Source organism: Dermacentor variabilis, chromosome 4 (assembly GCF_050947875.1).
Source record: "Dermacentor variabilis isolate Ectoservices chromosome 4, ASM5094787v1, whole genome shotgun sequence".
Taxonomy (NCBI): Eukaryota; Metazoa; Arthropoda; class Arachnida; order Ixodida; family Ixodidae; genus Dermacentor; species Dermacentor variabilis.
Window position 1 is genome coordinate 133,465,295 of NC_134571.1, and position 25,187 is coordinate 133,490,481.

The following is a 25,187-nucleotide window of genomic DNA, read 5'->3' on the forward strand; positions in this document are numbered from 1 at the left end:
GCAACCTTGAAGAGGCAAATGTTGCAAGGATCTCGGAAGGATCCGAGGTTTCGCAACGTATTAAAGATGGATGAGTTGCCGTCCATTTTTACAGTATAATTAGCAAAAAATGACCAAAACTAAGATCAGCTTCCTGATAAAGATTAATATATATTTTTAATCCAACAGAGCTCTCAAGAGTCAGTCCCGTAGATGCTAAGAAAATTTAATTCTCCGCTATCATGTAAACATACAGGAGATGTCGAGATACAGCTTCATCTTAAGAGTGTGTCCGTGTCTTTTTATATATGCATGAGAGACCTCCCGTCAAACCCGGTACGTCTGAAACACCAAAACCTCGCTTGGTCACAGCTACGCACACAACTTTGATAATATTAGGCTTGATAATTTATTTTCAAATTGTTTTGTAGCCCTCAGTTTAGTCAACTAGAGAAGGGAACGCATGTAACAAAGTATATGTTACCGAAAGAGAGGAATAGCACTGGAACCAGCTCGCCTTTTCTCCACATGTCAAAAAAGAGAAAAGGTTGTGTCATGATGGAAAAGCAAAATATTTTTCTCCTTTTAAAGGTCTTGTGGATTGCACGCACTTATAAGGTGTAAATAAATAATAAAGTCCGGTGCCGACTGTCGCTCTCCTAAGGTATCCCCCTGACCCTGACTGCCTGACAAGACGAAAACGCAGCTTTAAAATATCTGCTAAAAATAATTCTTTTTATTTTACTGTTACGTTTTTTATCATTGTCAAACAACTAGCAGTAATATGATGGATACCTCTGCCTCCGATGAATATTAATAGATTTCTGACGTTACATACATCTGGTAATATTGCCACGGACCAGCACAATTGGTGAGAAAGAGGCCAAGTGGTTCTGCTATAGATGGTGGCAGCTGTTGAGCTGACACGAGATGTCGCTTTTTAATCACTTATTTATATTGTTTTGTCTATTTTATGTATACTGCCTCTCGTCCGCATGTTTCCACGTAACTTCATGGCGGAAGTACCATTGGTTGTGCTCTTCATGGAGCTACTCAGAGGAACCTACCTTTACGCAGCATGGCATTCCTCTTTCTTCGAGTTGTCCAGGCTAAAGAGGAAGATCCTTATCTCGCCAAAACCCCACATCTTGTAGATCTGCAAAAACGGATCAGTATCACCAACATGTGGATTCATCATGTTCCCAACTACTGAGTATAACTAAAAGCGCAACACCTGAAGTTTACTTCAGAGCATGCGAAGATTGACTCATTAGTTGGGAAACTGAATCACACGCTATACAACTGTTCAGTGACCGGAACTGCTGTGGCACTCTGCGTACAAATGCTTTACGCCGTCGCATGCAGATGCAATTCGAGCCTGACGCCACACATGAAAAATTTGGGGGCGCTTAAGCTTCACCTTCAAGAGTGGAAGCCGATAGCATTCAAACTTGGCCGACTGGTTCTCACGCTTCTCGTCGACTGCAGCTTATGTAACCGCATTGTTTGCCACAAAACGCTGGCGGCGAGCGGTATGCACGAAGGCGAGCTTTCTGGTAGAAACACGGCCTCTTGCGGGGCCAATCCTCCTTATTGTTTCGCACTTTTGATAATTCAATCTGAGAAGATTTAACATGATAGGAATGCACTGTCGGCGTACTGTTTCATAATATTTGTTTGTTGGCTAGCATTCTGATAAATCTGAGGGAACCCTTGGTAAAGGATGTAACACAAGGTATGATCAACTTCAGTGTTACAAGAAAAACTTTGGTGCTGTATAGAATACACTCGGCAATTTTTCGCTCACCGGATGCCAACGCCGGCAAGCCAACTCTTGCTGGGCAGAAGTAACCGCACCCTGGCAGCAACCAGGCGCCATACAACGCTCACCGGTAGGAGCGTCGCCAGTAATGTTGCAGGCGTCGCTTTTCAATGTAGTACGGGATGAGGCGCTGCCATCGCCATTAGAATGTAGCCAGTGAGATATTAAGTCCCTCTGGCTTCACGTCTACTGACCCACTCAAACGAACACGTACACATCAGCAGGAACGCTGGTGACTACGCCTGCACACAACATTGCTGCCTGCAGTGGGAGGCTGAACGCCGGTCTGTTTCCGCCATTAAATTAATTAATTTATGGGGTTTAACGTGTCATAACCACTTCCTTATTATGAGGCACGCCGTAGTCAAGGACTCCGGAAATTTCGACCACCTGGGGTTCTTTAACGTGCACCTAAATCTAAGTACACGGGTGTTTTCGCATTTCGCCCTTATCGAAATGCGGCCGCCGCGGTCGGGATTCGATCCCGCGACCTCGTGCTCAGCAGCCCAACACCATAGCCACTGAGCAACCACGGCGGGTTGTTTCCGCCATCGTGCTGTTGCACATGCACGAGAGAATGCACGAGAGAATTGACAAGCTAGTAGAGCAGGCACAGTTGAATCCCAATCAAAGGGCCGTACTGAGAGAACTCGTGTTTGAAGTTAAAGATATATTGTTACGGAAGGATGAACGAAGACAGAGGAAGAAGACCACGAGACGCTGGCTGCTGCATGTTGTCGGTGGTCAGCCATCTTGTCTTCGCTGACTCATCCTGTATATATAATGTAAATACAGTCTTTATATACTCCTAACATCCCCGTAACATATTGGTGGCAGGTGTGGAGAACTACGCCTGGAAATGGAGCTCCACCGTGCACGTCGCGTCACCGTCCGCACCATGAATGACGGTGTGCACGTGGGATCAACGTTGTTGCCGCCTCCAACGTTACCTAGGCAGTAAAGAGGACACCCGTAGCAGATCAATCGAGGTCGAGCCATGTCGGGTGGACTGTGGATAAAACCGTGCGAGACTGGAGAGGATATTGCCTTAATCTTGATTATTTCGAGAGAACTTGTGAAAGGTGTAATTTCGCTCAGGGCACCTGGTCACAACGATGGCTGGATTTGCTGCTTTGTGAGGCAGCGAACACAATCTCAAGATTAACGGCGAATGACGCGGAAGAATACGGGAAAGTAGAAGCAGCGCCGTTGAGAAGATACCGAATTTTTCCGGAAGTATTCAGGCAACGATTAAGAGAAGCGAGCAATAAGAGCGACGAAGGCTACTCAGAGTTTGCGTACGGTTTGAAAACAAACCTTGTTGAATGGCTTAAGGGTACCGAAGTATGCGAAAGTCGAGACAAAACTATAGAGTGCATTTGTCTCGAACAATTCTTCCGCAGCATTCCACAATCAGTGGAGTTTTTGGTGCAGAATAGAGATGCCACAGACACGGTAGATAAGGCGGCTCGGCTAGCTGAGGAGTACGCGACGTGACAGAAACTCATTACCGACGACGAGCGTTCAAATGGTAGGGATAATCTGAGAAGGTATACCTACCACAAGAAAATGACACACAGGTAAAAGCTACCGAGAGAGCCAAGTCGATGAAAAATCTCAGGAAGGGAGCTACGATAAAGGAGCTAGCAGCCCTCCCGAGGAGCGGACAAAGAACGTTGGTACTCCAGAGTTCGAAAAGAGGCGACCGGTCCGATGTTATCACTGCCAGGGCCTCGATCACTGTGATGCAAGGTTCCTGTACTCAAAGGTTTTAACGCTTCTCTTAGGCGGAGCCTCTGAGAACCCAATTGTGGACAAAGCCGTTGGTTTGAAAAACACACACACAAAAACTTTTAATCAAACTAGAAGCGCAAAATAAATCATAGAAAGAAATAGAAAGAATAAAATAAACACTCAAATAGACATCACGGCATTAAGACAGACATTTGGGGCTAGCATGAAGCTAGCTAGTGCGCGAGTCCGGGCTTGCCACGACGGCAGGGACACGTAACAGTCGCGACGCGGCGACGCGTCGACAAGCTGCCGAGAGGAGTTTCGCCGGTCTCACCAAAGGTTGTGGTGTAAGTTGGTTGACCGGGCGACCGGAGCGCGCCAGCTCTGGCTTGGAGATGTAAAGTAGGCGGCTTGGGTGACACGACCAGACGGCGGCGCCGTTCTGGCTGGGCAGCTGGGTGTAGAGCTCGGGCCCGTAGCCCGACTGCTCTCGTCCTGCCCACGGGCACAGACGCTCGAACGCCGGCCTCGGGCAGCAGGCGGCTCGACAGACGGGGCGGCGTTCTGGCCGCGCAGCTGGCGTAGAACTCGGGTCCGTAGCCCGACTGGTCTTGTCCTGCCAACGGGCGCAGAAGCTCACTGGGCTTGAGCAGCTGGCGGCACACTCGGGTAGCCAGGCGACGCACAGGAACGGGCTGGTAGGAGGCCCCGGTGGAGTCAAGTCCTGGTGGCTCGGGTCCGGAACGCGACGGCCCGTCTCCAACTCCCGGTCCGGTGGCCGACCTTCTCCTGGCGTCGCTTCCTGGAACTCTCCCGGCGTCTCCCCCTGCGTCTCCCCGTTCTGCCAGCGCACCATGCTTTTTCTTCTCCCTGGCCGTTTCGTCGTTTTCTCATTGGTTGGTTGACGCTCCGTGGATTTTCTTAATTGGTTGGCTTTTCTTCTTTTAGTTGCTTTTCTTGCGCCGCGCGTTCACGTGCCGGACGCTCCTCGGCGTTGTGGTTTTTCTCCTTCCAGCACGGAATTCGCCTCGGCGCGCGCACTCTTTGTCGTCTTTTCCTGACCATCCCGACCACTAACACCATGTCGTGCATCACACATTACAGTCACTATGCCTCGGATGGCAGGAGGAGGAGGAATAAACTTTATTAGTTGGAATGAGCCGACGGTAAAATCGTCCGAGGTGGGCGGCGTCTCTAGTCCTTCTTTCCTACGTGGGCGGAAGCGACGAAAGCTTGGAGCTTCTCCATCCATACCTCCATTAGCTACGGATTAACGGAAAAATTTGTAAGGTATTAAGGCACAGTGGACCATTCATGTACCTAGATCACCCTTCTTTTCTAAACGCCAGGGACTATACAGGGAAGGTAACTTGGATCAAATCATTGCTATAGGAACACAGCGTGGGTGTGCCAATAGCACGAGTGACAATTTCCGGTCCTTTCGGAGGACTAGAGACAGAGGCAGGCGTTTCGAAGGCGCTACCAATGGACTACCCGTATCTCTTTTCAAACTGTTCGAAGCGTTTGTTACTGTATCGCGGTCAGGAGTTCGGGGAAGGCAGGGTGCAGGTATTAACCCGCTCGCAAGCATGCCAAATCACCGCTCAACTGACCGAGCACCCCAGTGCAGCGGTGGCGGAACGCCAGGAAGCGCCTTCCCCAGTAGAACCTCGGACAACGGAGGAGAAAGAAAACAGCATGACAGCAGAGGTGCCAAATAAATAGATCTCGCTAGAAAACTCGCGTAGCGAAGAACGGTCGTCAGTGGAAGTAACAGAAAGGGAGAGCAGCTCTGTACTTTCACCTGCCTCTAGGGACCTTGACAGGCTTCTCCAGGTGGACTGGGAGTCGCTCAGCGTAGAGCAAGAGAGGGACCAGACTGACACGTTTACACTACAACGCGAAAGAGGTTATAGCTAGGCGCAGCGTTACCATCCACGAAAAGGGAGGACTGCTGTATAGACACTACCGAGATCGTAAGGGCCGTATCCTCGTTCAGTTAATCGTTCCGGAGAGGTATCGGGAGGATCTTCTGACTTTGTGTCACGGAAATGGCTGGTCGGGCCATTTAGGAATCAAAACGAAGGCGAAGCTCTTGTTAGAATATAACTGGCCAGGATGCTATAAGTATGTGGAAAATTATGTACCGTCTATTGACGCGTGACAGCAAGTTGAGAAGCCGGGAGATGCACGGCAAGGCACCATTAAAGTTGGTTCCCTTAATCACGGAGCAATCCGTCAGTTGCTGATCGACACAGTCAGTTCTTTGCCACCGAGCCGATCAGGGTTCAAGTACCTTTGATCATGCTCTGTACCACGACAAAGTTTCCTGAAGCGATTCCTTTGAAGGAACTGAGCTCCACCGAGATAGTCGACCCTCTATTGTCGGCGTTTGCGCGAATCGGTTTTCCTGCAGACATTCACGCTGACTAGGGGATAGCATTTACAATTGGTTTAACCACGACGCTCCTGGAGAGGTGTGGTGCGCGGCTGATACGTAGCTCCGTGTACCATCAAAATCAAACAGCGTTGAGAAGATGCACTCGGTGCTTAAGAGAGTGTTACGTGCATTGTACCATGACCACAAAGCAGACTGGGAAGACTGTTGACCCGCAACCCTGTTCGCGTTGAGAACTCTCTCACATAAGGCAACGGGGTTCACTCCTTCCTACCTGGTGTACGGTCGGACGATCCGTCCCCTATCAGAAGGAACAGGTGAAAGCTAGATTGTGGTGAGTTCCGTTTTAACATTGCTGGATCGCTTAAGTGTCTCGCGAGAACTGGTTGAAAAAAACCTAAAAGAGGCCCAGTAAACCGAAAAGGCCTACTATGACAGAAATGCACGTAGGCGAATATTTAAGGTAGGCCACAGAGTCATGATCCTAAGGCCTTTACGCAAAAACAAACTTGAGGTACCGTGGGACGGACCCGTAAAGGTTACCCAGAACATATCGGACACTAACTACACCCGAGAAATTCCCGGAGAAAGGAATAAAGGTATGATTTACCACTGCAATTCAATGAAACCTTATTGTGGAAGGGAAGAGGTTGTTAACATGGTGGTAAACGCGTCTGAAGAAGTAGAGATCAAACGAATGCTTGAGTTGGGAATCATTGAGCCAGTAGAGATTGATTACGCTTCCCCGAGGATTCTCGTAGAGGACAGCGCGAAAGAGCCGCGTCCATGTGTGCACTCTAGGAAATTGAATTCGATTGCAAGGAACCAACCTGACCATATGCCTAACATAGAAGAAGGAGTTGAGCGGGTGAGCGGAGCCCAGTACGTTTCAACGTTCGACTTAGTTAGGGGGTATTGGCAGGTGCGCATGTCAGAAAGCTCAAGTCGCTACGCAGCATTAACGTTCCCACTTGGCACATTTCGACCACTAATATAACGTTTCGGGCTTAACAACGCACCGTTTAGCTTTTCCAAGCTGATGGATATTGTTTTGAAAGACCTACAAGATTACGCAATCCTGTACTTAGATGATGTGGCCATCTTTTCTAACCGCAGGAACGATCACATGGAGCTCTTAAGGAAGATGCTTGCACATCTACGAGACGCGGGCCTCACGGCACTGGCGAAAAAGTGCAAATTCGGGTGTTCGCAAGTTATCTACCTAGGGCATGTCGTAGGACAAGGAACGTGGTGACCCTCCGAACTAAAGATAGAGCCTATCAGTATCTTTCCTGAACCACGAACTAAGACGGATGTCAGAGCCTCTCTGGGGTTCGTGGGATATTAGCAGTGGTACATTACAAATTTCTTACCACGTTACCGGACCCGTCAGACAAGCTGGCGACCCCCACCCCACCTTAGACACCCTCCGAAAGGGAGAGCCCGAAAAATTTTGATGGAATGAGGCCAAAGAAAGCGCATTTAAGCACCTGAAAGAGGTTCTGATCTCAGAACCAGTGCGTCGGACCCCCAGTTATTCTAAGGAATTTATCGTGCAGTGCGACGCTAGTGACAAGGGGTTCGCATGGGTCCTGAGCCAGCTGGGCAAAGACGCAGAGGAGCATCCGGTACAGTATGCTAGCGAAAAATTAACGTGCACAGAAGAGGCGTACACCGCTTCCGAAAAAGAATGCGCCGGCTTAGTTTGGGCGGTACAGAAATTGTCTTGTTATCTGTACGGAGCGAAATTCCCTTTTGAGACCGACCGCTGTCCTCTGACCTGGCTAAGACACATGTCATCCAAGAACGGACGCTTCCTCAGACAAAGTCTAATTCTCCAGAAAGATAACATCACCGTCTGTGACAAAAGCGGCAGGTTAAATGGGAACGCTGATGGTTTGAGCCGGTTGTTTCGGTAAACCGACGTATTACCTCCCTTCCTTTGGCTAACGAGAAGGAAATGTTATTATGGGCTGGAATTCATACTTGTAGTTTCAAAACTTTGCTTGTGTCTATGATATTTGTTTTCATTATTTGTTTAACTTTCTCATGTTTTTTTTTTTTTTTGCAACGACAATATCCCTCTGGCCATGTCGGCAATCAGGGAGATATGGGAAGCTGTTTAGAAAGCTCGTTCGAACTGCTTTATCAAAATTGGGAAAACAAAAAGAAAACAGGGTTGATTTTGACATTATAATAGTCTGGTGAGTCAGGGGTCAAGAGCCTGCGCTTGCACATGGTGCAGCGCTACGTCGTTTCGTTTGTTTCACGTATGCTCTGCAGGGCCCTGGATACAAAAATTTGTCACACGAAGCTTGTCACCAGTACACTACATGTTCCATCAGCGTTCCTCATGGCCAGCGAATTGAGTTCACCGGCCAATTCGAACTGCCGGATCGAGGAGAAGCTGTTGGATATGGACGCACGCTTTTCTTGGCATCTCTCAAGTTCCCCGACCACAGCCAATCGCCGTCGCATTCCGGTTATGGTGCCCCGGGGCGCGTCTACCACGTTAGCGGACCCGTCAGATAGGCTGGCGACCTCCACCTCATGCGGCGCACGTAGAGCTATTGTCTCCCCCCCCTGCCCCCTGCTTGACTCTCCCCGAAAGTGCAACGGGAGGCTGGCACGGTTCCCAGTAGTTGATCTTGGCCCCGAGCGATGCTGTTTCGCGGCTCTGGAATGTCGTTCGAGAACAACCCGTCTCATCCAAATGAGTGTTAATACTGTAAATAATGTAAATAAACCTTCAGTTCTGAAAATCCTCCGCAACGTCGGCCAACTCCCGCACTGAACGGCAAGACCTAATTGAAGGTGGAGACTGAGCAAATGCAACCGCCCCCTGCATAAACGCATCTCCCTCCTCAATTATAAAATTACGACTTTGCACGGGAGCAGTGGTAAAGCATTTGCGGTAAACTCAGCGACACCCTGCACCTTGCGTTGGCGTGGCGTATGACTCGTGGACTACTTAATCCTTCTCAAACTAAAACCGCCACTCGCATGACCCTAAACAAAATTCTGGTCGAATACGCATCTCCCGACCACCTTTACTGTGCCTTGCGGGCGCAATATATCGCCACTCCTACGAAACCCGCATGCAAGGACTATACTGAGCACGAACCTAACGACACCTCCCTGGCTGCGAACATCACGCTAGCCGAATTCAAGCATGCTGTGGCAGAAACCCTTGTAAACACGGCGTCAAGCCCTAACATACTCACTGTACACCAACTTCCCAACCTAGCCGACCAAGATTACGATAACCTACTTGAACCGATGAATAGTGCTTGACATTCCGGTACACTACCTAGACAATGCAAGGCGGTCACAATCATACTCTTCTCCAGCCGGGCAAACAGCATATAATTGACAATCTTCGACCCATTTCCCTCACTTCCTCTGCGGGTAAGCGTATGGAGCGAGAATTCCTACGCCGATTTCACACAAACCTGGAAACTACACAACACCCCTCCCCACTCCCTCATTCAGTACCGACAACGTATTTCAATCCAGGATACGCTTCTCCAACTACAGGAAGCAATATTCGCCACCCCCAGCACCGCTCAACTGAAGGCAATTCTTGCAGTCGGCCGCGAAAAGGCTTTTGATAACGTCCATCTTGAAAGCATGTTAGAGGAGCTCCAAGCAACTAACTGTGGAACCAGGCTATATAACTAGGTCATTTGCATTCTTCGCAACCATACATACTGTCTCAGCTCAGGAGGCGTCGTATTCCCAAACTACTACCTTCCCCAACGTGGCATTCGACCGGGCGCCGTACCGTCGCCCACTCTTTTCAATCTCGCCATGTGCCACATACATCGAGAGCTGGATTTGCACTACACTATATACCATCCCAGATTTGCACTACACTATATAAGCCCATGATTTCACCCTTTGGATGAATCGCGGGTCGGCAGGACACATACAAGAGACCCTGTAATATGCCCTACACAGCATACATCACGCTGATACCCAGACCGGCTTGAGAGGTTCCTCCCCTAAATCAGAACTACTACTACACCATAACCAGCGATGGCAACCGCCACGCATAAAACTCGAACATTAACAGCCTCCCTATACCACAGACTAAAAATATTCGCCGCTTGGGATTCCACATCCAGCAAGATGGTGGTGGCTCTACCATTGTCAATCACAGCCTAAAACAGGGCGAGCAAGTTCTCGGCATGCTTCGTCGTATTTCCACTTCCTCTCGCGGGCTGAAATAAATGGTTATGTTCTGACTCTTCGACCCTGTATTAATATGGCACCTCCGCTACCATCTCCCGTACATTTGACTCACACAGCTGTAGAAAACCAAGTTGGACACCTTGATACATAAAGGCACCAACAAGTTGGCTATGCGGCTTCCCCTAAATTACAGGAACCAGCGCCTGCTCGGAATGGGCTGTCAGAACAAACGATGAAATTGGGGCTATCCACAGACGCAGAAAGGCAATGCGCCTTCTCCTCACAGGACAAAGACGGTACATTCTGACGCAACTAGGCCACCATGTTCCACCCGGCCCCCTTCTATGTGAAGCTACTCTTCCCAATGGTACTCGCTCACAACTTCACATATCACCACAGCCTCCGCACACGCCTCCACTACTAAATTCAGCTCGACGCACCCAGCGCACTGCAGACTATATCCGCTACACTGCCCGTAATCCACACCGATCTTACCTTTGTATAGATTCCGGCACGTCTGGGACACATACGCCCATAGCTGCCACAGATCAACATTCGCATGCCATCCACACAGCCGTTCTACCTTCCATGGACCCATGGTCGGCGGAATTGCACGTCATAGCCGCAGCCATCACCCATGCTCCTTCAGCTTCCACTACCTCGGTACCCATCACATTCATGGCAGCTTGCCGGCGCCTGATACATAACTCGCTCTCACACGACATCGCTCAACAAATACAACGCAACCTACACTCGCATGTTTAAACAGTCTGGATCCCAGGTCACTAGGGTATGCCGGGGGATGAAAGGGCTAAGCTGCTCGTCCGAGAAACTCTTTTCCGGGCTCCCGTCATCCCTGGATCTGCCCAGACGAGCCCCACAGCCTCACCTATTATTGAGCCATACAAGCGCTTGCGCCACTTATTCTCAGCCCTACACCCCCACATCACACGTAAACAAGGCACCATCGTCTGCAAAGCAAAGATACTCTTCCAACCCCAGCCCGCTTTTTCCTTCTCCACGGTCTCACGAAGATCCCCCTACCTGCATACACGGTGGTGACCGGCCGAACACCGATCATATCTTGTGGATATGCCACCCGCCCCCTCCTAGGCTTCCTTATCCCACCACTTTATCCCTACCTCCAAACCCCTGGTGGCTGACTACATCCCCCACATATCAGGAACAGGAATACCTGGCAGCGTACATCTCAACGGCAATGCAATACGCTGACAGAGGCGACCTGGACTGAGGCCTTCTGCTTGGAAATCCACTGGGCGACAATAAAGTTTTCTCATTCTCTCATGGGCGCCACCATATTGATACTCAGTGGCGCCGTCTATTGGCAGTCGGCATGCTGGCTTGGGCGATGGCCACGTCTTGCATGGCACATATACGCTCGGTGGTAGTTATGGTGTTTGTTTTCGCCCTTGTGTTGTCTATTTAGCATGACGTGGCCTCTCCTACGTGGTAAACGGTGCTGTGAGAGGAACTGAAGTGGTTTAAGTCGGCATGGCCAGACTTTCTGCTGGCTTTGAAGTGATCGGAACACGCAGCGCGATGTGTGCGCGCACGTTCGAGCCTACTAACAGCCTCAGAGATCAATTGTGCACATCTCCATGTTCCATTCACTAATGTGACCTTATTTCAGTATTATGCCTTAGTTCTAATGTGCGGTTTAGGAGGTATGAAAAATACGGGACCATAGTAACAGCGTGGGTACCTTTCTGCTACGACAGGAGTTGTGCTGTTATACTTGACAAGCATTCGAACTGTTAGCTGCAGATTACACTGCGCGGTTACCTGGTTCGGTGGATGACGTTTCCACCCATCAAAAAAATAGTTCCGGTTAGTACTAATAGCATACCTTACAGCATGCAACTATATTTGCCAAGCAAAGCGACTGTTTACGAACTTCACGAGCATGCTAAGCAGTGGTAGGTGCTGGATTACAGGTAAGTTTGTTCTATATAGCGCATGGTCCAAGTGCAAGGCGTAAACTTTTATAGATCTATAAATGTTGTGCGGCGGGAGTCATGTGCATCATCATCGTCAGTCTGGTTACGCCCACTGCAGGGCAAAGGCCTCTCCCATACTTCTCCACAACCCGGGTCATGTACTAATTGTAGCCATGTCGTCCCTGCAAACTTCTTAATCTCATCCGCCCACATAACTTCCTGCCGCCCCCTGCTACGCTTCCCTTCCCTTGGAATCCAGTCCGTAACCGTTAATGACCATCGGTTATCTTCCCTCCTCATTACATGTCATTCCCATGCCTCCCCACCCCCATTTCTTTTTCTTGATTTCAACGAAGATGTCATTAACTCGCGTTGTTTCCTTCACCCAATCTGGTCTTTTCTTATCCCTTAACGTTACACCAATCATTCTTCTTTCCATAGCTCGTTGCGTCGTCCTCAATTTAAGCAGAGCCTTTTTGGCAAGCCTCCAGGTTTCTGCCCCGTAGGTGAGTACTGGTAAGACACAGCTATTATACACTTTTCTCTTGAGGGATAATGGCAACCTGCTGTTTATTATCTGAGAATGCCTGCCAAACGCACCCCAGCCCATTCTTATTCTTCTTATTATTTCAGTTTCGTGATCCGTGTCCGCGCTCACTACCTGTCCTAAGTAGATGTATTCCCTTATCACTTCCAGTGCCTCGCTATCTATTGTAAATTGCTGTTCTCTTCCGAGATTGCTCAAAATAACTTTAGTTTTCTGCAGATTAATTTGATACCCACTGTTCTGCTTTGTCTCTCCAGGTCAGTGAGCATGCATTGCAATTGGTCCGTGAGTTACTAAGCAAGGCAATATCATCAGCGAATTGCAAGTCACTAAGGTATTCTCCATTAACTTTTATACCCAATTCTTCCCAATCCAGGTCTCTGAATACCGACTGTAAGCACGCTGTGAATAGCATTGGAGAGATTATGTCTCCCTGCCTGACGCCTTTTTTTATTGGGACTTTGTTGCTTTCTTTATGGAGGGCTACGGTGGCTGTGGCGCCGCTATAGATATCTTTCAGTATCTTTACATGCGGCTCGTCTACACCCTGATTCCGTAGTGCCTCTATGACTGCTGAGGTTTCAACAGAATCAAACGCTTTCTCGTAATCAATGAAAGCTATATATAAGGGTTCGTTATATTCCGCACATTTCTCTACCACCTGATGGATAGGGTGAGTATGGTCTATTGTTGAGTAGCCTTTACGGAATCCTGCCTGGTCCTTTGCTGGACAGAAGTCTAAGGTGTTCCTGATTCTATTTGCCATTACCTTAGTAAATAGTTTGTAGGCAACGGACAGTAAGCTGATCGGTCTATAATTTTTCAAGTCCTTGGCGTCCGCTTTCTTATTGATTAGGATTATGTTAGCGTTCTGCCAAGGTTCCGGTACGCACGAGGTCATCGGAATCTTAGCAAATAAAAATAAGGCAAATAGAATCAGGAACACCTTGGACTTCTGTCAAGCAAATGACCAGGCAGGTGATTTGCTTGGCATAAATGTTGTGCGGCGGGAGTAAGCGAGGTCATATTGCGGCGTTAGCCCGTTTTCTCTATATTTTTTCGAGAAAGAGGATCATTTTTTTTCGGTTGTGTTCGTTCCATTCTCTACGACACACTCTCACGTATTACGTAAATTTTGTCCTCAAACATAGCCATCGCATTCTTTTTATGCGATCCCTCTCTTATATTGTGGCTTCACAGGGCAAAAAAGCAATGCCGAAGCACATAGCTTATATGCGTATCATGCTGGTTCACCAACTGCAGTCATCGCTGTGTTGAGCAGCGCCATCGGCCTCATGCTGGAGACTAGCGTAGACATATAGTAATTTCAAGCCTACTTGACTAGAAATGCGGGAGAACGATGCCGGTGTATCACACATATTGATAGTGCCTGCCACTTAGATGCTTCGTGGTTGCCTTACGTTGGCCGTACGCTTGCATGCGCTCATGTTTTAGTCCCTACGCCAAGCGATCAGATAGTCAGCAGATTAACAATTTCATGCTGGTAATACAGAGACACCGCTTCTCTTCGTTGAATTAAAATCAATATACGCAAAATAGTTTGCAGCGTATACACACACCGCGGCTGATAATGCCAGTCGTATTTTTACGCCTCCAAGAAATATCTCCGTGTACTGTAGCTACCGATGCACCGAAAAGCTTCCCGGACGACCTTATATGAACGGCCATTGCGTAAATTTCAGAGGGTACGATATAAAACATGTTGAAATCGTTCCGCAGCAGGCGACATCCAGCAGCGCAGCGCCGGATCGCCCAAGCCAGAGTGAAGGAAAGGCTCGCCGCGCGCGGTTTCCTTCTCGCCCGGTGAAAAGGTGTACACATTCGTGCATGTCTCGCGCACGCCGTCGTACATGTCACCGACATTGTGGCCAGTGCCATCGAGTGCGTGGCTGTGACTGTGCGGGTTGGGGGGGGGGGAGGTCACAGGACGAAATACGGTTCTGTGCCTGCGGGAACGCCGGTGTCCGACATTAAGCTCTTAACCTTCGAGCTGTGCGGCGCCGTGCCGAACATCGAGCCATCAAGAGCGACAGGAAAGAGCATTGGGCTCCATAATGTCGCCTTGATGCGGCGTGGCGCCGTAATGCCAGGCAGCGGCACAACTAGAGCTGGAGCAGTTTGTGTGTGTCGCTGGACGACACGCGCAACAAGTCGCGCCCGTGGCGCATTCTAGGAGCCCTTCTTCGACCGAAGCTCCCTCGCTGTCCCTCGCTTTTCATCGCGGTGGCACGGGGCTTCAGCGCAAAGCAGCTTACGGATGTGTTCGCTGCTGCCTTTGCACCGCAGCCGCCGTTGTTTCATCCTGACGGCGCAGTTTGCGAGCTTCCAGAACCCAACACCACCACTCTCCTGGAGCCACTGCGCTACTTCCCGACGAGCGGAATTGCACGGAGTTGCACGGAATTGCAGGGAGCGGAATTGCAAAGCGCTGTGCACGGAGGACTTCAAGTTGAGTGAGCTTCGCATCTTGCTCAGCGCTCGGAGGCGGCGCTCTAAGCCGGGCGCGGATGGAATAACCTATCAGACGCTCCGAAACATCGACGACGGGCAGCTCCCTTCGCTGCTGGAGGTATACAACGGCGTCTGGCGCAGCGGCGTCGTCCCTCCTGATTGGAAAGAAGCCACCGTTGTACCTCTCCACAAGAGTGGCAAATCCCCAAGCAATGTGAGCTCGTACCGTCCGGTTTTACTCGCGTCTGTCGCCGGTAAGACACTGGACGCTGTGGCACTTCGCCGTCTGGAATAGATCGCAACGCCGCTATACACATTCGCTTCTGAGCAGTGCGTACAACGGCTGACGCACATGCCGAAGTTGTCGCTACGCTCGAGGATCCAGAAAGCCGTCTCCAGGCCTGCTACCTCGTCCTGCTTTATGTAAAGGGCGCCTTCGATGGACTACCACATGCTACTATCGTTAGTGCGCTCCACAATCTAGGTATCATCGATCAGCTACTCGACTACGTCCGAGCCTTCTTGAGTGATCGCACGGTTCGTGACCGGGTCGGTGGTGTGCTCAGCCAACCGCGCAGTATGTTTGTTGCTGCTCCGCAGGGCAGTGTTTTGAGCCCCTTTTCGTTTATAGTTATCCTCGCGCGGCTTCCCGACTACATTCCAAAGGCGGCTTCGCATGAAGTACGGGTGGCCATCTACGCTGACGACCTCGCCCTGTTTGCGTGCGGCCCTACGAATGTCGGCTACCAATTGCGCGCGTCTGTCCAGCCTACTTTCAGCGCCGTGGACGAATACATGGGAAGCATCGGCCTCCAGCTGCCGGCTAACAAAACCGAGGCACTTTTGGTACACCCACGAGCCACGCCAGCGTGTCAGGAAGTGCCACCGCTGACTATGCGGTGTTGCCTTCTCCCGCGGCACAAGTGCGTCTGCTACCTTGGCCTGAAGATTGACTGCTGCCTCAACATCTATGCCGCTGTTTCTCACATCTGCGGGCAATCGAAGAAAGCTGCAAGTGCTATGCGCTCTATCTTCGCGCGTGGACACGGCTGTACGCCGCAGCTTGCCCTGCGAGTGTACAACTCTGTGGCCACGTGAAGGGCACTTTACGCCCTCCCCATCACTAACGCCCGAGCTGCAAACTGGAAAGCTATTGACACGGAGCACCGTGATGGGGTGCGAGAAATGTATGTCCTCCCTCGCTCATGCCAAGTAGAAGCGACCCTCGCGGAAGTGAGCAACTGGCCGCCATCCCTTCGTGCGTGAAAGTAGGCGCTTCGCCACATTGAGCGCCTGCGGCGCTCACCACCGAGCAAGCAGACTCCATTCCCTGCCGAATTCGGGTACGAAGATGCGCGCTACCGAGTTCTCTAAGCTCGTCTGGTAGTAGCCACATCTGGTCTCCCTCCCGTACCTCTCCAGCCTGCTCGCTATGAGCACCGCCCTACATGGCGTCGTGTCAAAGCACCGAACCGCAGTGTGTGCCATGACACAGGAGACGGCCTCCCTACTCCACGAGCGACTGGGAGACCGTCTGCTCGTCTACACCGATGGCTGGGTGACGCCGGACGGGACTGGTGTTGTGGCTTGTACTGCACCGGACACCTTGGAAACATGCCAGTGTGGACTCGGCTTCGCTGCGTCGTCGACGGTGGCCTAGCTCGCCGCTATCGACCTCGCTGCCGATCTTCTCGAGCATCGCGACGTCATGTCGGCGGCCATCATCAGTCACTCTCGTGCGACGCTCTGCATGCTGGCCAGGGTCTACGTCGGAGTGCCCCTTGTCCTTCGAGTGAGCTGCAAGCTGCGACACCTCATTAACCAAGGCTGCGACTTGGTGGTCCAGTGGGTGCCGGCACACCATGGAATGGCACACATTCCACTACCAGACAACGAGGAGGCTGACTGCCAAGGAGGCGCACGGTGAGCGCTTCCCCCTCACCCACTTGGGGACGAGTTTTAACGCCGCCAAAACGGCCATTACGCAAAGCATCACTGTGCAACTCCCAGACCATCGCGTCGCAGCAGCAACGCCCGCCTGCTCCTACGTGGGGCTCTCTCGCGTACTGATTGCACTTGTCTTCTCCGCTTGCGCATCAGCTGTTACACAACAGCTGCGCGCACACAAAGGCTCCCGGCGGTCCATCAGAGCGGGGAAGGCGCCCCATTGAAGTACAGTTGGCACGCCTCATGCTACGGTTCTTCACACTTTCAGCAGCACAAATTGGCCCGACCACGCCGGGGATCAGAGTCAGCGTGTGTGCCCCTCCCCCCCCCTTGCGCTGTTTGTGCACAGTAATGTGCGCGCGTTTCAACCATGCTCCCTTCGTACGAAAAGGGCAACCGGTTCCCAGATGCCATAGAGTTTCCTACAAAATTACTAGAGGGAACTCTGGCGCTAGTGTCTACGTGAGCTACAATGGGAGCGGTTGTCCCAGCATGGGAATTATGGGAAGTACATGGATTTGCCTAAACTTCGTCCTTTTTGGCTTCAAACGGCTTTGTGACTTAGTAAACTCGTCATTTTCAGCAGTTTATTGCGTAATAAATAATTAAATAAACAGCATTAAAATTGCCCGGCGGCGGGATTCGAACACAGGGACTCTAGTACAGAAGCCTGATATTGAAAGCATTAAGCCACGGATGCATGTATCGACAAGCGAATGAAACGCACTTCTGAATTTATCGCGGGCATGCCAGTGCTTTGAGACGCTTGGTGCGTTTCGATTTGGGCACATAAACAAGCTCAATCATTGCAATTAATAGCAATTGTACGCGTTCCCCGGCGTCTTCTACACTTCGAAGAATATAGATTGCGCTGAAATATACGACAATAAGATTTATATAGCGTAATATACAAAGCCACAAGAACGTCTGAATCCACAAGCACGATGATCAGACAAATCCATGTACTTCCCATCATTCCCATGGTAGGACAACGACTGCAGCGCCAGAGTTCCCTCTAGTAATTTTGTAGGAAACTCTATGCCAGATGCCATCGGTTCCCCGACGCCTGGAGTGGTCTCTTGACGCAATCTGTCTCCTGATGCCGGATTGGTAGAAACCATCAACAATGACGACGCTGGGCATTAAAAGCGTATTCAGGCGGCCGTGAAGAGGAGGATGACGCTCGGAAAAAGTGTGACGATCGGACATACTAAGACGCTACCATAGTGCGCTCCGATAGTTTGAGCTGTTTTGTAAATTTCAACCAAGTACCTTTTTTGCATATATTCCTTTTTCTTCATTCTCTTGAACGTCGCTCGGCGCCTATTCTCCCGGCACCTCGCACGGCACCATCGATGGAAACTTTCTTGGCCGCACGGACCTCCGACTTCACAACAGTGCCACGAAGCGGTGAGATTGACCTCACGGAAATTGGCACGTGCTGAAAACAACAGTGTCTTCCTTTTGTGCGTGTTTTGACTTGCGACAAAAAAAGATGTCTTTTAGCTCACTCAGGCGCTTCATGCCTGCGGCCGCGAGGCCTATCGTTTTGGGTCGCACGTCGGCCGCGTTTCTGTGACGCCTTACTAAATTTAGCAATTATTAATGAACTATAGAACAATGTTCGGACCCATATTATTCACAAAAGAGCGCTACTGACACAAAAAAGAGATTGGAACACATGCCGTATGTGTCCCCATCTCGTTTTTTTTTTGTGTGTGTGTCGGTAGCGCTGTTTTTAAATGATATGGAAAACCATCGATTCACCCAATCTGCCGTTCCTCTTTAGTTCGGACCCAGATCAGTGCTTTCGCAATCGCGGCACCAATTCTGTTCCGATTTCTTCTCGTATTCTTTAACGAATGCGTTCTTCTCCGTAAAACTGATGCCTCAGTGGTACTTGGCAGCAGTCTATGACATTAAAAGCAGTTGATGTTTTCCTTCAGAGTCCCTGCTCTTTAATAGGGATTCGATGTGCCAGACTACAACGAAGCCTACGTAATCCTTCATCTTTACTGCACCCATATGTGACCCCATGAAGTTTCTGTGCTTACCGTGACCACGCTTTACGTAAATGACAAGCTATGAAGCACCGTCGATGAATCACATTTCTGGCTGCCGTGTTCTTCCTAATGCTGTTTCTCCCCGCAGTCATGCAAGCTACTGCGGGGACAGTCACTTGCACGCAGCGAGCCTGGTTTCTGTGCGCGTTGACCTTTTTGTCTTTTCCTTGAGCGAAGAATTCCCTGCGACGGGGCGACCGTAGGAACGCGGCCAGACGTTTCTCGAGGCCACAATACAACGCGGCTGGCGTCTCCGTAAGGTGGGTTGAGACTGATTTGCTTACTTCTAGCATTCTAGCGTCAACTTCCTGAGTTCTAACGCAACATTCCGCATTGCGAGGCGGTGCGACACGAGTGGTGGTGACCTGTTTGAAGATTTGGTGTGTTTATAAGTGCACGTGTGTCCCACGAAGGCTTCTTCGCGGCGGTGTTAACTGCTCCGCGCTCTCATTCGCGCGTGTTATCTACATCGCGTTCCGCGCAAGTTCTAGACGCTCATGCGCACATTGCGGTACCGTTTCTGTTCCTATTTCTCTGACGGTATTCCTTTTCACATATGTCGCGTATGTATGCGGCGATATTTTTTTTCTGCAGTTAGCGAAGACGTTGCAGATGGCCCGTGTTCGCTGCTTCTTTCCGCCGTATGCTTGGGCTGCAGCTCGAAATCGACGTTTTCGAAGTGCAAGCCGTTGATGTTAAGAATGCGCTGATAGATTAATAGGCACACGTAGTACATTAAACACATGTACATCACCTTATTGCTCTCATGATCACGACCAATATTGGTTTTGTGTGAAACATTTCGCTGGTCACAGAGGCGGCGTGCGTGTTCATGCGGCAGCTCATCCCCAGCTCCATAGGGCCAAAATGAGAAGCACCATCAACCGAAACAAACGTTCTCAAATCGAAGCCGAAGCAGATCGGCACGAAATTCCATGCGTATAAAGGCGTACCCGATATCCTTCTTTTGCATGTCTAGTCAAGTGATGACACAGCGCCAACTCATCAATATGGCTGGTGGGCGACGTGATCGCTGCGAGCGGGGATATTTGAGCGATCGCTTTCGGGGATGCAATCGCTTACGCGCGATTTCGTGTGCTGGCATCCGATGCGTTGGAGGCCGTCTGTTGCACTGTGCAAGGGGAGGTTGGCCCAGTGCGCATCTTGTGCCCACTGGCGGGATATCTCGCGAAAGTTATCGTATCCCTAAATGTAACTGTATATTTTCAATCTGGCAACGCATAAATGGGGTGACTACGCCGAGCGCACGCTGGCCTCGCCGGGCGTAGCCATGGTAGTAACATGTTTGCATTTGGGTAGCTGTCCCGGCACTCGATTTTGCCAACTGCAGGCAGCTTCGCGTTGTCTTGGAATTCCAGGCCACGTGATTCCCTATCAAGACCGGAACTATAGCTGGCTGTCGTCTGGCTGCCAGCGGGCTGCCAGAACTCCGAAAATTGAAGAGGCCCAGTAAGTAAGGGTCACAATTGAGGCGAGAAATTTCGCGTTCAGCCTCACCAGTGCAGTACTAAGCCGCTTTTGGGTTCGTATTTGACTGTCTGGCACCATGACTGAAACTTATGTTTGACTCATGCGGTGCATCAGCGGCCGTTGACAGTCGGGTGCGATCAACGCGGGCGCGCCGCTTCAGGAAGTTCGGTACAACACGAAGCCGACGCCGGCTGCGTGTGAAAGGCGATGATGCTACTTAAACAAGAGCTGAAAATCTAGGAGCTTTACTACAAACAAGATGGCGGCAAATTAGTGGCATTGGACTTACCTTGAGGTGTCCAGGGGACAGGGACGAAGGCCCTACGCGGCAGCCATTCTCAGCGTTGAATTTTCATCTTCTGCGCTCGAGGGCACATGCCCACGAGGCTCCTGATCTTCTCTTTTTGATGATGATGATGATGATCGCAGCCAAAATTGCTACTGATCGCAGATCGGTAGTAAGCTTAAAATTTAACGCTTTTATCACTGATTCCCTTTAATTGTCGCTGTCAGTCAGTATTACCAAAGCGAGAAAATCCAAATTTAAAGGAAAAGAATAAGCAATATAAAGGAACGTCCGGTAAAGAATTGAAGAAAATAAATAAGTGGAAATTGGAAATATATGGCAAACTGAATCGAAATTTGAGGACAGGTTATAATGCTTTGATGGGAGGAAGGGGGAGAGGGAAATATTCCAATTTTCTATAGGTATGAAGTAGAAAGCCAACCTACGTAAGAGGGAACTCCGTGCGCGTGTGTCCTCAGACCCAGACCAACGCCACATAGAAAAAAATGTAAGGCCACCTCATCACCTCCTCTCCTTGTCAATACGTCACGAGAGTCGGTTGGTAGTGGTGGATGGGGGAACGCTGCGTTTTTACTACGCGGCGCGCGTTCTGAAAACAAATTTTTCCGTGACTGCAACGCTAGAGCGGCAACGCGTGGAGCGTCTTTTTGGTGGTTTGGTGGGGCATGCTGCACCGTAAACGCGACTGCTTTTCTTCGATTGTGCGTGCTTCGTCGTACACGGAAGCGCAGCGATGCCTGGCTGTTGTTGCGCACCAAACTGCAAGTCCAATTATGACGGAGGACCAAGTGCCCGAGTGCACAAGTTCCCATCTGACCGAGCCACTCGGGAAGCATAGCGCAAACAGCTCGCTTTTCCGTTCCCTCGCTTGCCCTCTCGTGATTCGTTGCTGCCCGCGCTTTTCGTCACGGCCGCCATTGCGCCGGGGCGGGACCACAAAATGCGCATACGTCACACTCCCGTGAATCATTTCAAAACCGCGTGGAATCAGCCGCTAGCGTGTTACGGTCGACAAGGACATTCGTTTCGAAGAATGAAAGGCCGTTGCCATAGCAGCGCTAGGAGCAGATGATGCGCCTGTCGTCTGCTCGTAATGTCGTCGCTCGCCTAACATGGCATGGCCCTGACGGGGGTCCAGTTCTTTCGAGATTAAGACGCGATCCGCCATCGCAGAACGTTAGCGATGGTAATTATTGAAAACAACTATTGAAATTAAATGTTGTTCCTCCGCTGTTATAAATATAAATGGTGTTCTTTTTTTAATGTTGAGTGATCTGAGCGCATTTGTTGAGAATGCTCGCCGTTTCACGTTGTTCTCAGAGAATCGCGTTTATCGTTCGGCGGTTTGGCGCTCACGAGTCACGATGGCCGCTCTTATTGTCGCGCTTTTAGTCTCTCGGGCAGCCTCGGCGACGCATCTTTCGCGACGGATTTGACGAGCTGACAGAGGAAGCGTTTCGCGAACACTTCAGGCTCTCGAAGAGCACTGTGCGGTGGCTCTGCGAGCAAATGGAAGACGTCATCGGTGGCCTTCGGACCGGTGTCATCACGACGCAAGACAAGGTGCTTTGTGGTCTCCGTTTCTTCGCGACGGGGAGCTTCCAAAAATCCAGCGGCAGCGAAGAATTCGTATCCATGGGGCTGGCTTCCGTGAGCGAGAGCATTCACGCGGTTGCGGAAGGAATAACCGAGGTGGGCCGGCAACAGGATTGGGCGAGCTGCCCGTTGACTACGGCAGGCAAGACTAGTGCCAAGGCAGCCTTTGCGGATCGCGGCCGCATTCCCGGTGTAGTGGCCCGTGTAGACGGGACGCTCATACCGATTAAACAGCCTGAAGGACTCAGTCCGGGCGAGACTGTGGGCTTCATGCCAAGAAAAGGATTCCATGCATTGAATAGAATGATCGTAAGTACTCACGATCTCCCATTTTTTGCACGCTTTCATCTTTTATATTAGGTTACCGGTTTCATTTAATGTCGTCGTAGTGTGTACAATATGGTATCACGTAAAGCAATATCGATCGTGATCGAGCCCGTTCGGAATTGAATTTCTCGGTCCAGAATGACTCATTTGCTTAACCTGCGGGAGGGAGGTAATCGCGGTGGAAAATTTCGAACCGAATCAAATCGATCGCGATCGATAGTGTCCTTGCGGTACGACTATAAGAGTACGCATTGAACGACTTAGGTGGCTATGATGAGCGTTAATTCACAAATCTCTCGTGAAAATAGGTTCTTGCACATTTCTTGCAATAATTAAAGAAAAATATTTCGCAGATTGCTTTTTACTAGTTTGAGAAAGAATGCAGCTGTGTCTGGGAAAGAATGACGAAATCATATTGGTGCAATAACATTTCATTCAGACTATTTATCTGTCAGCATGACGTGAAATACGAAAATATTCCAGCTCAAATTGATTATTCTGAACCTTTTTCTGCTCGTTTGTTCTGTCCTCCAGGCGTGTGATGCCCACATGCTCATCGTGGACATCGATCCCCGTTTCCTTGGATCCTGCCACGACTCCTACGTGTGGAGGCACTCACCACTGTTGGGCCGCCTCACAAGTAACCTGCGACGTGGAGAATGGGTGCTTGGTGAGTGCAGCAGACATGTTGCAGTCAGTGAAGTATATTACACAGTTATGTTTCCAACATGCAGGAGACTCGGGCTATCCTCTTGAGCCATGGCTGCTGACACCTGTGCCAGGCCATCCAGGCATTGACACTCCGGAGGGGCGCTACAACCGGGCCCATACCTCCATGAGGAACGTTGTGCAGAAGGGTATTGGCGTCCTGAAGGCAAGGTTCCGGTGCCTTCAAAGGTACCCGACCCTTCTTTATCAGCCCAAGGATGCAGCCACAATTGTGGCAGCCTGTGCAGCTCCCCACAACATTGCTCTGAAGGCAGGGGAGCTGGAACGGCAAGACAGCGATGAGGAGGCCGAGGACAACCAGCCACCGCTGCAACAGGACTTGCCCGTGTCCGAAGGGCACCACACCTGCCGGCAAGAAACGCCCAGAGAGCTGCACATTTGGGCAAAGCAGGTGAGGAGCCCGGTTGTCAACCTGTTCTCTGCGGCCCATACCTGGCGTAAAACTCATCTGCGTGCGTTGCATCGTCAGCTCAGGAAGCAACAGCAGGCTCGTCGCGCGGCTCAACCATAAAGTCAGGTGAGTTCTCCTACATAGGCGTGCAACGGCAAACCTCATAATGCTATTGAAAAATTGAAATTGTTGCCCTCGATCAGAAGGATGCAAGGCATTTTCAAAAATATTTGTTTTGATTATTACTGAAATCTCCATTGCGGATTTTCAGAGTGTGTCACACTAACAAAAAGCTTAGGAACAGTGGAAGAGAGACGTTAAACAAGTGTTGCTGGGCAACTTGAATCATGATGGGAACGAAAATTTAAGGAGAATACAAAGAACAGCCAAGCACCTGAGCTGCTGCATGTCTTTTCCGAGTGCTTTTTTCTTTTGTAATTTTATTCTTAAAACAACTAGAAACACAAAATATAAAACAAAACCCTGTTATAACAGGGAATGATGAATACAATACACACAGAGGTATGTTTTGCACCAAGACATGTCGAGCCATTTCGACATTTTTGTCCATGCCTGTAGCCAGCTGGGTAGCTATATTGAAAATTCAGAAGAACATTTCCTTTCACACTGCAATGGGCACATTTTTTATGCAGTATATTCAGCGAGCATGCAGTAAAGCCAGGATACAGCGTAGCTCAAGAAAATGTTATTACTTTGATGTACTTCATGGCTTCAATTATGTATACATGTATACATTTCTGTATACATGTATACATAATAATTGTATACATAATACATAATTAACATTATGTATACATTTCTGTATACATGCTGTATACAGAAATATACATATAAATGTCGGCCACTACATGTTCTGCATTCAGATACACCCCACATGCAACATTTCTGAAGTAGCAACAGTGATGAAATATGTCACAATGAGCTGGACTAACGTGCTGCTGTAGCTGGCAGCCTGCAGGACGCGTCTACGTCACATATCAGAGCACCTTGAAGTACTCTTCAGTATCAAGCGCAGTAATGCACTTTATAGCTGCAGCTTAGCAAATATAAAATTACATGGAAGTAGTAGCAAAAAAATATCACAGCACGAGCCTATGTGGCTAGCCAGAAGTGCTTCATGCAACACTTATTACCCTATCATTATCAAAGTGATAAGCATACAAATAAAAAGCATCATGCAAGCCTGACTAGCACTCTGTACTTCGATATAA

At 49.8% G+C, this 25,187-nt stretch overlaps 1 protein-coding gene across 5 annotated transcripts in view; it reads right to left on the minus strand.

Moving 5' to 3' along the window:
* Positions 1-21,020, minus strand: part of LOC142579799 (uncharacterized) — a 210,873-nt gene extending 189,853 nt beyond the window's left edge. For 4 of the 5 annotated variants that reach the window (XR_012827449.1, XM_075690372.1, XM_075690374.1 and 1 more), the window contains exons 1-2: positions 3,870-4,169; positions 1,047-1,135 (exon numbers count right to left, since the gene is read on the minus strand). Coding sequence is in view for 4 of the 5 variants with exons in the window: in XM_075690372.1 (XP_075546487.1) it covers positions 1,047-1,064 (18 nt within the window). In the remaining variant the exon portion in view is untranslated. Of the gene's footprint in view, positions 1-1,046; positions 1,136-3,869; positions 4,170-20,894 lie in introns of those variants that run through there. The other variant, XM_075690373.1, reaches the window with a different exon arrangement.
* Between the last annotated feature and the right edge of the window lie 4,167 nt (positions 21,021-25,187).